The 21,440-nt window shown below is 41.1% G+C and overlaps 1 protein-coding gene across 1 annotated transcript in view; it reads right to left on the bottom strand.

Moving 5' to 3' along the window:
- LOC111961303 (band 4.1-like protein 4) overlaps positions 1–21,440 on the bottom strand; it is a 90,284-nt gene that overhangs the window by 46,744 nt on the left and 22,100 nt on the right. Inside the window, 1 exon segment of the mRNA XM_023983469.2 lies at positions 9,454–9,558. Within this exon segment, the coding sequence (XP_023839237.1) occupies positions 9,454–9,558 (105 nt within the window).

The raw sequence follows: 21,440 nt of genomic DNA, 5'->3' as shown, positions 1-21,440 counted from the left end.
ATCATCATTGGTTATAGCAGCTAAGGCGCAGTGGTGTCTATCTGATGGGATGTTGTCGAGCTTCTTATGATCATGACTGCAAACTTCTATTGTAAAATGATTATTTGCATTGTTGTCAAAGTGCTTTGCTACGATGTTGTGCCATAATGCTCATAATGTCACTGCAGCTTAGGCTTCTCTTGGGAACCATCGTAAGGAGGAAAACAGATTGACCACACTGTTTCTCTTCCTCTGTTCTTGTAATAACTTAAGTGCAGTGCAGTCAAAATGTGATTTTCCTGTATTTGATCTATATTTGCACACTATGAGGTTGGAATAATACTGGGAAATTGGGAAAATTATGATTATGCCCAATTAGTGTAAGATCTGTTTGAAAAGACTGCCTGAAATTTCAGCATATTTTGGTGGGATGGAGTTTTGGCCCGCCTGGCGACATCATCACTACGCGGTATAAATTAATCGACCAATAACAAAGTGTTTCAAACCTCTCAATAACAGCTAGTTCTCAGGTTACACATCCCTCCCATAGGTTCATCCATTTAGGCACCTCACTCAGACCACTCCCAGACAGTCCTAGCAAAAGTCTTGCTTTAGACTTAGTGACCATTTTAATTGAAAACCAGGTACTTAATCGTTACCCAGAAATGATTTGATATTGAGATAAAAATGGCTGCATTGGACCTTAAACAAGTCTCATCGGCAGCAAACTTTCAAAACAAACGTGATAACTTAGCAACAGGATTCAACTGTTTTTAAATGAGACTGCAATAAATAGTATTATCCACTCACTGTTTTATGCTTTAAGATGACTGTAGATCATGGAGCTGATAACGTTATTGAAGCTGCTTACATGTCTGATATAAATTAATWGCACCGCACCCCTTGCATGAAGAAACAGCTTCAAGTCSTGTTTTATATGCATTCCATATATTTAATGTGAATTTCTGGAGATGTAGCTACTAGCCAAGATGAAGATGGAAATTCAGGGGACGTTAGAGGAAGGGAGGCGTCTGTGAGCCCAATCTTTTGATTCTGGGGCATTTTTGGAGCATGGAGATGAATAAATGTTAGTGTAATGAGGTAGGTTAGCCTTGAATAACCTATTTCAGACTTAAATATGCCACTGACAGATGCTGTGCATGGTGCACCATCCCCATATCCTTCCACCTAAACCCTCACCACACCACACCACACCACACCACACCACACCACAGATGGGCCCCAGGGTCATATTCACTAGGGCACATAATAGCCAAATATAGCAAAATGTTTTGCTATTAAAAATGAAAATGAACGTTTCTTATTGGACATGTTCAGGAAAGGTAGTCCCTCTCGGTTTCACTACATTTTCTTCTGTTTGGTGCCTAATGAACGACCCAGAACACACCGGAACAGATGTTGGTGACCAGGGGAACGTGATTAGAGCTGTGTCTGTGACTGAATTAGAATAAGTTAATTGAATTGGTTAATCTTATCTAATTCACAATAATCACATCACTGCAGCTGGTGTGTTCCAGTGCATGCTAATTAATGCAAAYGAGAGCTTGGGGATAGAGCAGTGGCTGACAGTGACATGGCGGTATCACTATGGACAACCAGACAAAGACAGAGGAGTTCCACTTAGAAAGATAGCCTGAGCAACAATCTACTACTTATTAACCTTTTGTAATACTTTATAGCCTGCAGGTATAATGCAGTATGATGCAGTTGTAATTAAAAAAATGTACTGAAGAATATTCTTTTGTTATACAGAAAAATCTAATCATGGTGTGCACATGAAGGAATATGCTAGCCTTAGTTATCTAGTAACCTTATCTATTAAAGCAGGTAGTATATGTGTGTAGTACAGCCAGTTAATGGGCTATATCTATCAGCATTCATGGCACCTGCACAAAGCCCCGCTAGATCTATTTATATCTGTTCAAATGCACCTCAAGGATTTTTAAAACATGGGATCAGAGCTTGTTCTGTATGAGAATTATGAGAGAGTTATGTCTCTCTTCCCTTCAGCACTGCTCAGTCCCCCAGTGAATGGAACTGATTAATAATAGATAGATAATAAATAAATTAAAATGTTCTGTCATCATAGGGCGAGGCTGCCCGGACCATGCACCACTTCAATAGGAAGTTAAGTTAGGACAGTTTGATTGATAGGTCTGACTGAGGGGCCCATGCTCTGTTCCAATAGGCCGATACTGAGAGGCCCAGGCTCTGAATCACTGTTATTTACCCCCATCCCAAGGTTATAACTGGAGAAAAAAACTGTATGCCTAAATTGTTTAACCTGTTACAAAGGCGAAGCCTATATGGTAAATCATGGCTGGCATTGTTTATAATTTGCCACAATAGAAATGTGCCAGCTATAGGAGGGGATAGTAGGTCTAATTGGACAAGGCTATCTTMATGTGACCATGATGGAAGTTAAAGGTAAATATTAATTATTTAATTTAAAAAAATGGTGACTGTGTGACTAAGATGACTGACTAAAACTAGCCGAAAGTTGTCCAGGGTTTTAGTTAACTGATATTAACTCAAACTAAAAAGGATGAAATTATAAGAATGTAAATGTGACTAAGACTAAAAATGTATTTTAGTCAAAAGACCAAATCTAAAATAGTTACCAAAATTAACACTGAACTCCCCAGGCAGTTCCATATAAATTACAGAGATGTCTATTTTAATTGATAGGTTTTGATTATAGGCGTGCTGAGGTTGGGATTTCTTGCCATAAATCTTTCCCAGGAGGCAGCTCTGCAGAGTGGTCACTAGCTGGCACAGCCATAAAGTCATAAAATCCGATTTTAAACCGAACCCTGAATTAAAGAGTGACTGCCCCTAAAAAACAACTACTCCCTTTGAAAATGGCCAATATGGCATCAATATGAGTTAGAAACATTTACTCTAGCGTCAAAATTTACTACAAAGTGTAAATGGGATAATTTTGGTCTAAAATGGAGTTTGGAACCTCACTGTGTCACAAGTAAATAAAGGTTGCGTTTGGATTACAGTTATGTCAACAAATCATGCCCCCTTTTGCCAAGCTCTACGTTCAAATTCCCCTTCCGCTTCCCTTCATTGAATGGGGCTCAGTTTTTTCATTGCACAAAACCAACACGTTCAAAAGATCACGACCATTTGAGACTGAAAAGCTCTATACGGATCAACCATGCAATGCATGCTTCCAGCATTCTCATTCTGAGAAGTAAGCATCCGGCCGTGATCCCATCTGGCCGTGATTGGGAGTCCCATAGGGCGGCGCACAACGGGCCCAGCGTCGTCCGGGTTTGGCCGGGGTAGGCCGCCATGGTTAAGAACAAAGTCTTATTTACAGACTTGCCTCGTTAAATAAAGAAAATATAATACTCTTCTTATCCATGTAGGCCACTTGATTTCAACATCTAAACAAAATGAACAGGCTATTGTAGCGACATTAACAACACCTTGCGACCTTGTCAAGAGGTTCAGACCTCTTGGTGTAACAGTTAAAGCCACTGGACCCGGGTTCGAGTCCCGGTTAGGTCTACACCTCCCGAATTCGCTACATACACGATGTTGTTCAAACAGTTGGAGACAGACAGAATGGTGTATTCATAACAGTTCAACTGTCCTACCTTCTTAGCAAGCAAAAAGATCCAAGTTGGCTAGGCTTAAAATATAAAGACTAGCTGGCTACTCACTAGCAGTTATGCTTGAGAGATTGCTTATGACACCTGTGTTAATTTTCTATATTGCCTGCGACCAGAAGTTGGTCATTTAGTGAATGTGCATTGTGCATGGTTCTTGTTAAATTTGTAACAAAAATGACAGACTTGAATGCCAGATCACTAATTATTGCAAAAAAGCAGGTTAAACTATTTTGATTATTAGTGGGTCTTATGCTTGAAGGCTTATATTTAGTATAATTYTACAAGCCCTGAATTAATTAGATTATTCCCGACTGTTTGAAATGCAGTGTATTGACTTTTAATTGTGCAACAAAGCTTATTTAGAGAATTCATTAAAAAAAAATCAAGATACAATATATATTGTGAATCACCCATACGTTTGAAAATAAATTTGAGATATTATTTCTAGGCCACATCGCCCAGCCCTACTATCATTGCTAGCATAGCTGACATTAGCTAGCTACCAACTACCTAGCTATCTACTTAACTAGCTAGCTACCTAGCTAGCTGGCTAATGTTAGCGTACATCAATACAACTCAGATTTGGCTTGGAAACACGATAACATTTAAAAGGAGAYAAATAATTAGTAGGAAAACCTTTTATCATCATTGTGATGTCGCCAGATTGAATTTAGATGCAGTAAAACTTTAGCCAGCTAACTAAGTCTGAGGGGACCACCGTATTTTAGCTAGCTAAGATTAGCATTGTTAGCTTTTATGATTATCTTTAATAGTAACAGTAATGGCAACAATGCCATCTCTCTAAAGTAAATTTGACGACATAATGTGGCAGTTGTTYCCTACTAATTATTTTCCTACTTTAGCAATGTCATCATATTTTTATGCCACTAAGTTAGTGTAATTTAGACAAAACAGTCACATTAGCCTCCGAGGTGCAACCCATGTCTAGGGCACAAATAAATACTGGATGCAGCTATGGTGGTACTAGCTAACTCGTGTCTGACTACAATAGTGTACTAACTAGCAGCAACAAACTCAAACCAACCCACTACCAAAGCAAAACATRTCACAGTTGGTTGCGTAGTGTAACGGCACCACCGGCCTGAATCTATTCCAATCCGGAGCCAGTCAGTCTACATCTGTAAAGCATATAATTAGCTTCCAAACAAGATTACGTTATTTCTCGAGCTATGTTTATAATTGAAGGATAATGACAACCGTTGACCCTGTTTTTCTGTTAGACAAAGTACACCGTTGGGTGCCTGATTGATCCCCTGGTCATGAATGGAGGCCGGGACCTACCAGCAGGAGCAAAGATGGGTATCATAACATGTCCAGCAATGTGATTGCAATGGTTTAGCCACCTCCAAAAATCATTTCATTCACTGTTATCTTGCTATTTTCACAGCTTGTCAGGCAAAACATCAGACTAAAAGTGTGCCATGTAACATCTCCTCCGTTGGTGCCAGAGTCTCCCACGACTCTTATGAAAAGGACACTCCATCATGAGGCCTCTGATAGTGACCTGAGTTAATTCCCTGATGACACGGACGGCTTCATCAACAACGACAGGTAATGTGTGTTATATGAAATGTTAAAAGTTGTATTAAAAAATACCCGACTTGATAAAATAGTAGGATAATTCCCCAGCCAAGCAGATGCAAGTAGTAGAGTAATTTTGGTTGTGAAGTGCATTAGAACAAAATGCAATTTACCTCTTGGCTGTCTATTATATCAACATGTCAGAGGCCCTCTCATTCAACACCACCTCATAAGATTGCCTGCTGCAGTTGTTCAAGAGATTTCCAGTTTGCAGCTGAACATGCAGCATAGAGAATACCAGCAATGGKGCCCTGATCAGCATCATGCAGACATGTCTTCGCTGTGAGCATTCCTAAGAATGGAACAGTCAGCCAAATGTTGGCAAGTATCCGGACATTAACCTTCAACGGTCAGAGACAATAGCTTTCACAGGCTCATCATTTGTACAAATACAGAAGGTAACCCACGTCATTACTTTGATACATTTGATAACCCAATTGTGAAACGTATTTTATGTAAGCTGATATTATTTTCTGCTTCTTTTCTACTTCTTAGATGAAAATAATGTCCAGGGCATAACCTAGCCCGGTGGAACAAGCTTATCGCTGTGTTCACCATTATCTTTCACTTCACATTTTATGATATCTGAAGTGAAATAGAAAGGTGAACACAACGATCAGGTTGGTTCCAGCAGGCTGGGGCTCTGGCAAAGTCCTCACCTCTTACCTGCTCACCAAAGTATTCATACCCCTTGACTTATTCCAAGGCATTGTAGTTTTCTGAAGGCATTGTAATATATGTTTCTGTGTCAGATATCAGCTATCCGAAACTGACAGTTGTAATAGAACAGTGACTGTGTGTACTGTATGTGTTCACAGATGCACGAGAAGCATAGAGACCTGGCACTCAACACATCCACAATTAGGTGATTAATAACACTACAGTACAGCACAAATGTCCAGTAATAGCAACACACTTTTCATTCCAGGTGTCACTGATGAACTGGGGCAAACGAGTGCGACAGGTAACCTGGCGGTTAGAGCGTGGGGCCAGTAACCGAAAGGTCGCTGGCTCGAATACCCCAAGGTCAACAAGGTGAAAAAATAATCTAAGTGCCCTTGAGTTTAACAGTAATTTGCTCCAGTACTACTATGGCTGACCCTGTAAAACAATAAAACATACACTACTGTTGTAGAAATGTAGAAATGTCCTTGTTTTTGAAAGAAAAGCTAATTTTTTGTCCATTAAAATAACATCAAATTGATCAGAAATACAKTGTGGACATTGTTAATGTTGTAAATGACTATTGTAGCTGGAAACGGCTAATTTTGAATGGAATATCTACATAGGCATAGGCCCATTATCAGCAACCATCACTCCTGTGTTTCAATGGTATGTTGTGTTAGCTAATCCAAGTTCATAATTTGAAAAGGATAATTGATAATTAGAAAACCTTTTTGCAATTATGTAAGCACAGCTGAAAACTGTTGTACTGATTAAAAAAGCAATAAAACTGGCCTTCTTTAGACTAGTTGAGTATCTGGAGCATCAGCATTTGTGGGTTCGATTACAGGCTCAAAATGGCCAGAAACAAATAACTTTCTTCTGGAACTCGTCAGTCTATTCTTGTTCTGAGAAATGAAGGCTATTCCATGCGAGAAATTGCCAAGAAACTGAAGATCTCRTACAACGCTGTGTACTATTCGTTTATTATGTATTATGTAAAAGGTTGTTTAATCTACATGGACCTGTTACTACATTTGAAAGTTATCAGAATACTTAGTTTAGAACAGGAATCATCAACTAGATTCAGCAGCGGGCAGATTTTTTATTGAGCGGATGGTCGGGGGGGTGGAAGCTAATTACAAAAAAAGTTTAGATTGCAAATTGACCGAAAGAAGCCCAAACAGATATAATATTTGACTAAAACATAGTAATTTCTCTATACGGAATACTTGGGAATATATTTCCAAAATTAAAATCACTTGGAGATGATCCTGGTGTTTTTACAGTCTTTCATGTCCGCGGGCCGCCATTTGGGGAACCCTGGTTTCGAATATCTACATAAATTCTATATTACTCTGTAGGCTACTGGCCTGTAGGCTACTGGCTTCCTCTGGTATCTCACCATATATCTGCCTGTAGTTATTGAAATCAACCTGCAGAATGGGGGGGCTGGGGCGCAGCTGCAGGCAAGGTTCTGACAGATGGGTGTGTCTTGGTGGTGGCAAGGACACACCCAAGAAACACCCACATCAAACCACACACCCAAGCCAACTCACGTTTGGCTTCTGTCATGGCCGCCAGAATTTCTTGAGCAGCAAGCCAAAAAATTGGGCCAAATCAGCGGGTGCAGTTCCCCATTAACCTTAACCACACTGCTAACCCAAAATCCTAACCATAACCTGAAATATTTTTGTTTTCATACATTTTTACGATATAGCAGATTTTGACTTTGCAGCTGGCCCATCTAGCGGAAATCTGCCTCTAGGGCAAGATTCATGACAATAAACGTCAACCTGCTACAGTATCTATGTTGGTATGTCCTTTACGACTCCAGAGGGTAGGAATGATGTGAATGTGCATGCTGATTCAAACACGCCCTTGGGCCAAATATTACCCAAGCACAGGGAGGATAACCTGCCATAAACAATAGCTGTGTATACATTGATAAAATAAATGTTCTATAAAACAGACCTTTTACGGTCTGTATCTATCCAATAAGATTATTTTCTACAGAATTATTAATTAACTAATTTCAACAAAAAAAACAAGGTTGGCAAAAATTCTAAATCAGATCCCCCGGTCAAACATAGTTGAACATCAACTCAACGTTACAGAGATTTATCATCTCTAATTATCTCAACAGGATACTGGTTGTCAGACAAACTCAATATGTTGGAGATAAACTGGACAAACACAACACTGAGAAAAACAAGGGTGAAGGTGGAAAACGAGAGAAAGAGAGAGTGAGAGAGAGAGAGAAAGAGAGAGACAGGGTAGATAGAGGGGTGAGGCATAGAGAGAAAGAGAGAGAGAGAGGAGGGGAAAGATAGAGAGAGAGGGGTAGTGATGGAGAGAGAGATGAGAGAGAAAGAAGAGGAAAACAAACTGAGCAATGTGGGTTCAAGGTAGACTCAGCGATATGACGTAGACGCAGAAATTAAACAGCATAGTGGGTCAATTTCCACAACAACTAAGAGCGTTGAAGTGCGAGGCTCAACTTATCTGCTGTTTATGTGCCCTGGGCTACACGTGCACTTGTGCAGATACTGTGTGTGACTATGTGAGAGCGTCTTGTATCTTTCATATCTGCGGTTCTGCTCGTGGCAACGTCATTTGTCTACCTTTAAGCAGGGACATTAGCAGTAAAACAATGTATCTCTCTTTTTCAAACAATAATCCTCTCTTGTACTGGGTGTGTGCTTATAGTGCATAGTGCATGCATGTCAGGTCATACATTAGATAAGTCAAACAGAGACAGTGATGCTGGTGTTCCAACATTTTCAGTCTCCTTTTACTGTTTTTCTTTCCCTTAAACATAGCTTTTGAGTCTTGACACATGTACAGAGACATGCTTTCATCCTGCGCAGGTCTGACGATAAATCAGAGCTTGGCCGACAGCCCCCAGAAGGCATTGCACAGGATACCGCCCATCCATGTGAGTGAGAGAGCGGGGGGACGTTGGGAGATTATGTCTGTGTCCCAAACGGCAGACTATAGTGCACTACTTTTGACCAGAGCCCTATGGGYCCCGGTCAAAAGTAGTGCACTACATAGGGAATAGGGTGCCTTTTGGGACGCACACAGCCTATCATTGTGTTCTTTTATGGCTCTGTACTCTGAGTGTGTGGAGCCCTGGGGCCCTGAATGAGTATTTACTACTCCTTTCCTCCCCTACTCTACCCTGTCATGGCCTGGACCTGCGTGCGACGCACTGTGATGGCACCTTCTGCCAATATTCACAGAACTGTTGTTGTCTTGTCTTTAGAGCATACTAACGCATACTATTTTCACTTTGACTGGGGCAAGCTGAGGCTACCCTTTTCAGATATCTATCCCAGACATCTGCCTCAGAGGGAAATACGCTTTCTAATCTCACCAGCCACTTCGATTAGTGTATATGAAGGAAATATCCTCTCCGGTGCACTATTCATAATGTAATCTCAAAAGCATGCCAAATGCATAACACCTTCCCTGGTCTACAGTGAGAGTATACTGTACATCTGTATTAATGTATATATTATTTGTGTAAATATGTTTATATAAATCATTGGTGACTGACCGTCTGGTGGCTGCGGTCACAGTAGCGCAGCCCGAAGTAGTCGGTCTCTGCCAGGTTCACATGGTTGAACACAAAGTCCAGCACCACCGACCCCTTAGTGGACTTCTGTGGAACACAAGAGGTTAGGAATTAGTGTCTCGGTCACATTCAAATGTGTTGCCAAGCAAAGCCATTCTCAAGTAGATGTCAGTGTTTTTATTTACAGAATATAAGATGGGTGAAAGTCATATTATACTGTAGCTATTAATGCATTCTGAAGCAACATGTAAAGTATTCTGAAATACCATGGTGGACTTCTGTATGGACAGTCATTTTTTGAAGAATAAATAGTTTCAACAATATATGGCATACAGCAGTGGTCACCAACCGGKCGATCATGTTCGACTGGTCCATCTCCAAGGCATTCCTAGTCGATCACCAAACATTTCTGTAAAAACCCCAACCATAAAGCYTTGCTTTCCTATTTTTTTTTKTTTTTTGTTTCGCGCTGTTGGGGGTAGGTGCACTTGATTCAGCAGCCCTAGCGCCGGGAAGGCAAAATGTTCCCATACATAACCATTTAATGTGTCTGAAGGTAGAACTCCCAGAGAGAAAATCAAGTGCACCTATAGGCCTACCTTTGGCCAATCAGATAGCTCAGAACACCGTGTCTGCACAGTTTCCTCGAGCTATAGACTGTAAAAATACACCTTGAACATACAGCAAAGTGCATACTGTGAGATTTAAAAACTTTTAAAACCATGACTATAGGGAGACTCAACGAATACTGCAAAATTCTGCTGKTTTTATGCGTWTGTTTAAGTTGTTATTCAGCACTGTCAACACTTTGTTCAACACCTTCATAAGCCACAAAATGCGGGTTCTCCCAGSTTCCACAAGCTACAACCAGCCCTGCAGCTGCAATGAAGGAGTTTAGCAAAGTGTTCCGATAAGCTTGAGTTGTAGTTATTAGCGTCTTTTTTAATATCATGGAATATTTCACTTTCTCTGGTCATAGGAGTAACAACATGAATTGGTGCATGAGGCAGAAATAATGCAGTGCGACTTGAGTTGCTACTAGCTGGAAGACTCTGTCCCCTTTTCTCAGCGGAGGGAAGGAGGGTGGAGTAACGATGAGTCGGGGGAGAGGCAGCCTCACCGCTGCTCAATCCCCTCAGACAGATGCAGGCCATCAGTCCAGTTTAAAAAAATTAAATAAAATAAGCAAATTATCATGCTCACTTAGCTGTGCCTCACAAGTAATACAACAAATGATCTATTACCAGTGTGATCATATACCTACATTTTTTAAATATAATTTCAAAATGGTCTGAGAAGAACAACATTGGCAGGGCAATTCAAGCGTAGCCAATATGCAGTGATAATGTATTGGGGCCTATAGCCTGCTGCACAAACCTCGTTGCTACAGAACTGTTTTTAATTGGTTAATGTCGCATAGGCTTACGTTTTTTTAAGTCCTGTTTGAAAAAAGATCCGAGCGGTCGATCTCGGCTTGCATTTTGACTCAAAGTGATCTTGACTTGGACCACTGGCACACAGTATAGCACATATTTGATTCACTTCAGGATGAGGACCTATAGTCTCTCTTTTTAGCTTGCTGCGTCTGGATTTAGAAATAACACGAAGAGACTCTATAAGAGAGAAGACATATGTCTCCAGGGAAATATGAAGAGAGATAAATTATTACTTTGCTATGCAGTGAAAACAGCCTTACACTGCAATTTACGCACCTCGCCTCTTATTACCATTTCTCAGAGGCTTGCAAAAGTAATCTGCTAAAAGAAACAAACTTAGGACTCTGGTTTTAGTATGAACCAGACAAACCCCTTTTACAGTAGCAATTCCATAACACCTATCCCACTGTTACAAGATAATTGCCATAAATCTATCTCCTTCGTAGGATGAAGAAAAATCATTGACCGTATCTTTAGCTCAGTCAGCACTTTTGCTTCCCCTTGTAGATACAGCATCAATCCAAATGTATCCACTGAGGATATAGTGTAAGTATATATTGCGATAGATAACCAATCATTTAATCGAACAAACCAATCCCAACTGGCCAGGCCTCAGCGAGGAGCAAAACCCAACCAAACCCTCCTCTCTCACCTGCATTCAGTTACATTTACATTTGGGGCTCCCGAGTGGCACAGCGGTCTAAGGCACTGCATCTCGGTGCAAGAGGCGTCACTACAGTACCTGGTTTGAATCCAGGCTGCATCACATCCGGCCGTGATTGGGAGTCCCATAGGGCGGCACACAATTGGCCCAGCGTCATCCAGGTTTGGCCAGGGTAGGCCTTCATTGTAAATAAGAATTTGTTCTTAACTTACTTGCCTAGATAAATAAAAAAAATAAAAAAAAGAATTTACCTTGAGGGCAATTTGACTACATCCCAAGAGAGGAAATGGATTTCTACTATGGAGGCATCGATGCATAGCCTATGCCAGTAATGAAAGATGGGTGTTTACTCACAGTAAACATCATCTCAAGGTGAGTCAGAGGCTGAAACACACGACAAACACACTAACATTCCAACCCAACCAGGGTTTCCTACCCTCCTCTTTTTCCATTTTCCTTTTCAAAGTCAACACACACATGCATGCATGTACACACACACACTCAGTTTCCTGGGGTATGATTGAGAGATCATTTCGGGTGGATCATTCACAGACCAGCGGTATGTTTACTTTGGGTTTGTGTGCGATTTGTTCTTTAGCAGGACACCAACATCCATCTTGGCTGGAGGACATCACTCTCTCTTTACCTAATTCTCTCTGTTTRCTCTTGACACAGAGAGGAGGAAACGGTGCATCAGAGTGTGTGTGTGTGTTTCTCTCTGAGATACAGTGGAGAGGACTGCTCTTCTTAACCACAAAGCACATTTTTGATGAATCACGTGGTGTACACTGACAAACAGTCAGTATGATTTACGCCCCCAAAGGCATGAGCACACAGACCGTGCTCGGCTGGTTAGAGACCAAACGTGACTGCCTAGAGCAGACTATGCCATTTTCAGCAGTAGGTTTACAATCAGCAGTGTGGGAAAACCTAGTGAATCTATATGGGTTTTTAGAAGTCCCGGCTTACACTCCTATTAAGAATTCAAGAAGTTAAGAGCAGGTTGAGGAGCAGGTTGAGAGCTTGAGAGCTTCAAGTTCCTTGGTGTCCACATCACCAACAAACTAACATGGTCCAAGCATAACATGACAGTCATGAGAAAAACTAGAAAAACTTATTCCCCCTCAGGAGACTGAAAAGATTTGGCATGAGTCCTCAGATCCTCAAAAAGCTTCTATAGCTGCACCATCGAGAGCATCCTGACTGGTTGCATCACTGCCTGGTATGGCAACTATTCGGCCTCCGACCGTAAAGCACTACTGTGGCCAAGCTTCCTGCCATCCAGGACCTCTATACAAGGCGGTGTCAGAGGAAGGCCCTAAAAATTGTCAAAGACTCCAGCCACCCTAGTCATAGACTGTTCTCCCTGCTACCACACGGCAAGCTGTACCAGAGTGCCAAGTCTAGGTCCAAGAGGCTTCTAAACAGCTTCTACCCCCAAGCCATAAGACTCCTGAACATCTAGTCAAATGGCTACCCAGACTATTCGCATTGCCCCCCCCCCCCCCCCCSCCMCYCCMYYGCCMCYCTCTSTTGTCATCTMTGCATAGTCACTTTAATTAACTCTACCTACATGTACATACTACCTCCCCCTGTATATATTGTTATTTTTTACTGCTGCTCTTTAATTACTTGTTACTTTTATCTCTTATCCGTATTTTTTGAAACTGCACTGTCGGTAAGTCAGCATTTCACTGTAAGGTCTACACCTGTTGTATTCGGTGCATGTGACAATTTTTTTTTGATTTGAAGTCCAAGAAGACTAAAAGACCACATAGTATGTGATGAGTAGGCCCAAGTTCATTCCTAAGGCATCTAAAGTAGAGCACTTCCTCATGTTAACAGTTAATTACTTCCTCTGTGATTCAAGACTCATCTGCATGTTTTCATTATCTACTCAATCTGCAGGTGCACTCCCAGTGAATCACAAGTGGGCTGCCTGTGTCTGACACAGGAGACAGGCTCTCTCTCTGTCTTTCTCCCTCTCCCCCTTTCTCTCTCTGATACCCTACTATATATATTGCTCTCCTCTCCCCCCACCTCTCCCTCTTTCAGAGATGTAAACTGGTGAGGGCCCAAAAAGGTGCAATATTTTTTTGCTGAGAAACAAAATTTTATTTTTTACACATCTACCAATCCATGCCCTTCTTTGTGAGGCATTGAAAAACCTCCCTGGTCTTTGTGGTTGAATCTGTGTTGAATCTTCTTGATTGAGGGAACTTACAGATCATTGTGTGTGGGGTACAGAGATGGGGTAGTTACTCAAAAATCATGTTAACCACTACTATTGAACATGGAATGAGTCCATGCAACTTACTTGCTAATCACATTTATACTCCTGAACTTATTTAGTCTTACCATAACATACAGTACTCATTGACTCAAGAAATTTCAGCTTTCATTTGTTTTATTAATTTCAAAAAATGTCTACAAACAAAATTCCACTTTGCCATTATGGGGTATTGTGTGTAGATCAGTGACACAAATTCTCAATTGAATCAATTTAAAATTCAGGCTTTAACACAACAAATGTGGAAAAAGTAAAGGCGTGTGAATACTTTCTGAAGGCACTGTAACTAGGCTCTCAAAGAAAGGCCTTATGATATACTGTATGTAATTGTTTTCATAAATAATGACATCCTAGAGGCTAATAAGGCTGGTGGAACCATTCATAGATATTTCCAGGAAGAACCAAAGATAAAATGTTTCTTGGTGTCTGCACACCCCAGCTTGCCATCATGGGCCCAGGGGCCGACTGCACTCACTGCACCCCCCCCCCCCCACCCCCACCCCCCATAGTGCTCCTCTTTTATCAACCAGCTCTTTTTGAACCAGCTCATGTTTAAGACAAATACAACACATAAAAGCACCACCGGAGATACAACGTACCACTATAACTGTGCCTCTCTTGCCTCCCTGTTGTGCAGTCTGTCGCTGCATTTTCTCCGCTGTCACTGTCTGTTTGTCTATCTGTCTGTCTCTGATTCGCCTTGTGCTCCTCTGTGTCATTCCTAAGTGCTATTTGCTATTACATACAGTATAGAGCCAACAAATGAAGGAACTGGCAGTACATCTGTGTCTTTGTTTCCTTCCTACCTCAAATGCACTCACCTATGAGCTGTCTGGTACCAGAAGACCAGGGGTCCACACTACCTGTGCTGGGCCCAGCAACATCCTAGAGTAACACTTTATTTTAAGGGTCCATAATAAACCATTTATAAGGAATTTACAAACTGTTTGCTCACCATATATTAAATCATTACTCCCATATTTTGCAAATGTTAGTAAGCTAGCTATTCACACACCACTGGTCAGCCAAATGCCCAATATAGGCAATTATGACAACAACAAAAATTGTGCAAAAATCATAAAGAAAAGACTGGCTCATGGGCAGCCAGCCGTATCCATAAAATATACAGTACCAGTCAAAAGTTTGGACACCTACTCATTAAAGGGTTTGTCTTTATTTTTACTATTTTAGAATAATAGTGAAGACATCAAAACTATGCAATAACACATATGGAATCATGTAGTAACCAAAAGTGTTGAACAAATCAAAATATCTTTTATATTTGAGATTCTTCAAAGTAGCCACCCTTTGCCAAGCATTTCGCTACACTCGCATTAACATCTGCTAACCATGTGTATGTGACAAATAATTTGATTTGATTTGACAGCTTTGCACTCGCTTGGCATTCTCTCAACCAGCTTCATGAGGTAGTCACCTGGAATGCATTTCAATTAACAGGTGTGCCTTGTTAAAAGTTAATTTGTGGTATTTCTTTCTTTAATGTGTTTGAGCCAATCAGTTGTGTTGTGACAAGGTAGGGTTGGTATATAGAAGATAGCCCTATTTTGTAAAATACCAAGTCCATATTATGGCAAGAACAGCTCAAATAAACAAAGAGAAATGACAGTCCATCATTACAAGTAAAAGTTCAAGTAAAAGACATCTCAACATCAACTGTTCAAAGGAGATTACGTGAATCAGGCCTTCGTGGTCAAATTGCTGTAAAGAAACCAGAGGTTGACCGATACCGATTATTGAAGGACCAAAAAAAGCCGATACCGATTAGTCTGACGATTTAGATATATATATTTATTTATTTGTAATAATGACAATTACAACAATACTGAATGAACAATGAACACTTTTGTTTGAACTTAATATAATACATAAATAAAATCTATTTAGTCTCAAATAAATAATGAAACATGCTCAATTTGGTTTAAATAATGCAAAAACACTGTGTTGGAGAAGAAAGTAAAAGTGCAATATGTGCCATGTAAAAAAGCTAACGTTTAAGTTCCTTGCTCAGAACATATGAAAGCTGGTGGTTCAATATTTCCAGTTTTAGGTTGTAGTTATTATAGGTATTATGACGCGTAAACTATTTCTCTCTATACCATTTGTATTTCATATAACTTTGACTATTGGATGTTTTTATAGGCACTTTAGTACTTTAATAGCCTAATCTCAGGAGTTGATAGGCTTGAAGTCATAAACAGTGCTGTGATTCAAGCATTGCTAAGAGCTGCTGGCAAACACAGTAAAGTTTGAATGAATGCTTATGAGCCTGCTGCTGCCTACCACCGCTTAGTCAGACTGCTCTATCAAATATCAAATCATAGACTTAATTATAATATAATAAACACAGAAATACGAGCCTTTGGTCATTAATATAGTCAAATCCGGAAACTATAATTTCGAAAACAAAAACGGTTTATTCTTTCAGTGAAATACGGAACCGTTCCGTATTTTATCGAACGGATTGCAACCCTAAGTCTAAATATTGCTGTTACATTTCACAACCTTCAGTGTTATGTCATAATTATTTACAATTCTGGCAAATTAGTTCGCAATGAGCCAGGCGGCCCAAACTGTTGCATATACCCTAACTCTGCGTGCAATGAACGCAAGACAAGTGACACAATTTCCCTAGTTAAAATTGCCTGCTAACATGAATTTCTTTTTACTAAATATGCAGGTTTAAAAAATATATACTTCTGTGTATTGATTTTAAGAAAAACATTGATGTTTATGGCTAGGTACATTCGTGCAACAATTGTGCTTTTTTTGCGAATGCGCTTTTGTTAAATCATCACCCGTTTGGCGAAGTAGGCTGTGATTCGCTGATAAATTAACAGGCACCGTATTGATTATATGCAACGCAGGACAAGCTAGTTAACCTAGTAATAACATCAACCATGTATAGTTAACTAGTGATTATGTGAAGATTGATTGTTTTTTTATAAGATAAGTTTAATGCTAGCTAGCAACTTGCTGCACTCGCGTAACAGGTGGTCAGCCTGCCACACAGTTTCCTGTTGGAATGCAATGTAATCGGCCATAATCGGCATCCAAAAATGCAGATTACAGATTGTTATGAAAACTTGAAATCGGTCCTAATTAATCAGCCATGACGATTAATCTGTCGACCTCTAAAAGAAACCACTACTAAAGGACACCAATAAGAAGAAGACACTTGCTTGGGCCAAGAAACACGAGCAATGGACATGGTGGAAATATGTTTGTTGGTCTGATGAGTCAAAATGTTAGAGATTTTTGGTTCCAACCACCGTGTCTTTGTGAGATGCAGAGTAGGTGAACGGATGATCTCTGCATGTGTGGTTCGCACCGTGAAGCATGGAGGAGGAGGTGTGATGGTTTGGGGGTGCTTTGCTGGTTACTCTGTCTGGGATTTATTTAGAATTCAAGGCAAACTTAACCAGCATGGCTACCACATCATTCTGCAGCTACACGCCATCTCATCTGGTTTGCGCTTGGTGGGACTATCATTTCCCTGCATCCAGGTAGAGGCCTACTACCAGCAGGAACATGGAACACTCCATGTCTGTAAGTCATGCATATTTAAAAAATAAATAAATATGTATAGCTAATACTCCACTCACATGAGGAGTGGAGAAGCCCTATGCCCCATAAACCTGTCTACTCCTGGAGTAACTCCCTGTCAGAGATACTGTGATTAGAGGGTTTCGCAAGAGGCCCTGGGAAGTCAGGGGTGAGGGCTTAGGTGTCAGGGGGTGTGAGAGCGAAGTTACAGAGTAAGGCTACCTTCAAACCAAAATGCATGAACCGCATGTCCAACGAGGCTGTTTGGTGGGGAAGAATGCTGTTTTTACATTTTTAATTGGTTGATGGATTGTCTCGATGGACCCCACCACACCCAATTTATCTGATTTGACCCTTATAGTCCTCAATCAACAATGTAAATGTTAACTCTTGCTGCTTTTTCTTTCAAGAGCATTCAGTATGTTTATACATCTCTCTACAGGTGCAAGAGAGAAGAATATTCCAAGGACCTCCAGTCTCTCAGTCCCAGCTTTGATGCACCTGTACTGACCTCGCCTTCTGGATGGTAGAGGGGTGAACAGGCAGTGGCGCGGGTGGTTGTTGTCCTTGATGATCTTTTTGGCCTTCCTGTGACATCGGGTGCTGTAGGTGTCCTGGAGGGCAGGTAGTTTGCGCCCGGTGGTGTGTTATGCAGACCGCACCACCCTCTGGAGAGCCCTGTGGTTGTGGGTGGTGCAGTTGCCGTACAGGCGGTGGTACAGCCCGACAGGATGCTCTCTTAAGTCCACGATCATCTCCTTCGTTTTGTTGACGTTGAGTGAGAGGTTGTTTTCCTGACACCACACTCCAAGCGCCCTCACCTCCTCCCTATAGGCTGTCTCATCATTGTTGGTAATCAACCCTACTACTGTTGTGTCGTCTGCAAACTCGATGATTGAGTTGGAGGCGTGCATGGCCACACAGTCATGGGTGAACAGGGAGTACAGGAGGGGGCTGAGCACGCACCCTTGTGGGGTGTTGAGGATCAACGAAGTCGAGATGTTGTTTCCTACCTTTACCACCTGGGGGGGCGGCCCGTCAGAAAGTCCAGGACCCAATTTCACAGAGCGGGGTTGAGAGCAAGGGCCTCAAGCTTAATGATGAGCTTGGAGGGTACTATGGTGTTGAATGCTGAGCTGTAGACAATGAACAGCATTCTTACATTGGTATTCCTCTTGTCCAGATGGGATATGGCAGTGTGCAGTGTGATGGCAATTGCATTGTCTGTGGACCTATTGGGGCAGTACGCAAATTGGAGTGGGTCCAGGGTGACAGGTAAGGTGGAGGTGATATGATCCTTGACTAGTCTCTCAAAGCACTTCATGATGACGGAAGTTAATGCTACGGGGCGATAGTCATTTAGTTCAGTTACCTTTGCCTTCTTGGGTACAGGAACAATGGTGGCCATCTTGAAACATGTGGGGACAGCAGACTGGGATAGGGAGAGATTTAATATATCCGTAAACACTCCAGCCAGCTGGTCTGCGCATGCTCTGAGGACGTGGCTAGGGATGCCATCTGGGCTGGCAGCCTTGCGAGGGTTAACACGTTTAAACGTCTTTCTCACGTCGGCCACAGAGAAGGAGAGCCCACAGTCCTTGACAGCGGGCTGCATCAGTGGCACTGTATTATCCTCAAAGCGGGCAAAGAAGGTGTTTAGTTTGTCTGGAAGCAAGATGTCGGTGTTAGTGACGTGGCTGGTTTTCTTTTTGTAGTCCGTGATTGTGTGTAGACCTTGCCACATACGTCATTGAATTGCTACTCCACTTTGTCTCTATACTGACATTTCGCTTGTTTGATTGCCTTGCGGAGGGAATAACTACTGTTTGTATTCGGCCATATTCCCAGTAACCTTTCCATGGTTTAATAGGTTTACACTTTCAGTTTTGCGCGAATGCCGCCATCTATCCACGGTTTCTGGTTAGGGTAGGTTTTAATAGTCACGGTGTGTACAACATCTCCTATGCACTTCCTTATAAACTCACTCACCGAATCGGCGTATAAACCAATATTATTCTCTGAAGCTACCCGGAACATGTCCCAGGCCGCGTGATCATAACAATCTTGAAGCGTGGATTCCGATTGGTCAGAACATACAGTACATGTCAAATGCCTAGGAGACAGCGATAAGGAGACTCTTGCTGTAATCAAAGGGAAGGTACCATTGAAGGCCCTAGTATACACGCAGGCATCTTGAAGCAGATGTTTGTCACCACCCAGGCCCTTGTCACAGCATGCAGTGGTCTGATAGGGAGATGACAAATTCATTATGTACCTATCATCACCAAAGCCGTATTAGCATTTACTGCACATGTTACTGAACAATCCAACCATTTCGTTAGTATCATTGATCTAAATGGGGAATTCACATACAATATACAATTCATAAGCGTTGACTAATACGTCTAGGGTCATGTGGTGGTCTGGCTGCATGCTGCTTTCTAGTGATTTTACTCCCTCTTCACCTGAAATGCAATAATAAAAACATGAATAACAATACGCCTAGTCAGTCAGTAACTTGGCTAACCATGCTAATTAAACACTGCACATCAGCCAAATGATACCCATACATACTAGTCTAGTCGCAGCGAAATTGAGAGGGGCATTTTTCTTGCCAACTTTTTCAGTCACCCATTAATAAATAGGCAGTGGAATTAAGTAGTTTGACAAAATGTTTGACAGAAGTCCGTAACATGTATTTAAAATATAGCTAGAAAATATAGCTATCGTTTTATTTTCTATAAACCTAGCTAACATTAGCTACATGGCAGTGATGATGGTGGGAGTTAGCTAACTACCATTCCCCCAGCAGTTTTAATTTAGCTAGCTATCTAGCTAGCTAACGTTAATGGCATTTATATAAACTATCAATCAGATGATAAACTAGCAAATATATTCATTTTCACCTCATATATAATGCTGCCTGATAAAGCTAGCCAGTTGATGGTRAAGCTTGGGTGGCAGGTAGCCTAGTGGTTAGAGCATTGGGCCAGTAACTGAAMGGTTGAGCTGTCAAGGTGAAAATCTGTCGTTCTGCCCCTGAACAAGGCAGTAAATCCACTGTTCCTAGGCTGTCATTGTAAATATGAATTTGTTCTTACCTGACGTGCTTAGTTAAATAAAAAAAAGCTAGGATGAATGCCAGATAGCTAACGCAACAGCACCTGTCAATGCAATGGCTGGTCTGTAGTTTGTCTGTGACGCCTTTTCACCCAAAAATCTATGTACACAGATAAAGAGACAATTACCTTCAAGGTGATTGTTTTGCTTTTGTTTACCTCATCCTCTCTTGTGCATGTGGTCAGCTACTTCCTGATATTTGATTGATGGAACAATCCAGCCAATGGTTAGGTGGCTGTGGTTTTGGCAGAGGGAACTGATTGGTCAGGAGTAAAAGGTCCTGCACCCAGAGCGCAAATCAAGATTTTACTTGCAAATTTCTTCCTACAAATTTACAAATCTTTCTACAACTTGACAACAGTGACAGAACTCAGAGCGACCGCAAATTCAAAATCTGCAAGTGTATTTTTGAATAACAGCAGAGTCGTAMATGGACTTGCAATAATTCTGAAAATAAATTATGCTTGCAAATCTTATTGATTGCAATAAAATGTAAAGTTACAAGTTTGCGACCATTGTTAAATCTTTCAAACATCATGATACTAGTTTGCGACCATTGTTAAATCTTTCAAACATCATGATACTAGTTTGCGACCACTGTTAAATCTTTCAAACATCATGATACTAGTTTGCGACCCTTGTTAAATCTTTCAAACATCATGATACTAGTTTGCGACCATGTTAAATCTTTCAAAACATCATGATACTAAGTTTGCGACCATTGTTAAATCTTTCAAACATCATGATACTAGTTTGCGACCATTGTTAAATCTTTCAAACATCATGATACTAGTTTGCGACCATTGTTAAACTTTCAAACTCATTACACAAATTTGCAAATTGTACTTGCAACCACAAAACTCAATTTGCAACCACGAAATGTAAAATGCAAACT

The sequence above is a fragment of the Salvelinus sp. IW2-2015 genome, linkage group LG4q.1:29 (genome assembly GCF_002910315.2).
Source record: "Salvelinus sp. IW2-2015 linkage group LG4q.1:29, ASM291031v2, whole genome shotgun sequence".
Classification (NCBI taxonomy): Eukaryota; Metazoa; Chordata; class Actinopteri; order Salmoniformes; family Salmonidae; genus Salvelinus; species Salvelinus sp. IW2-2015.
This window is presented reverse-complemented; position numbering and strand designations above follow the sequence as displayed.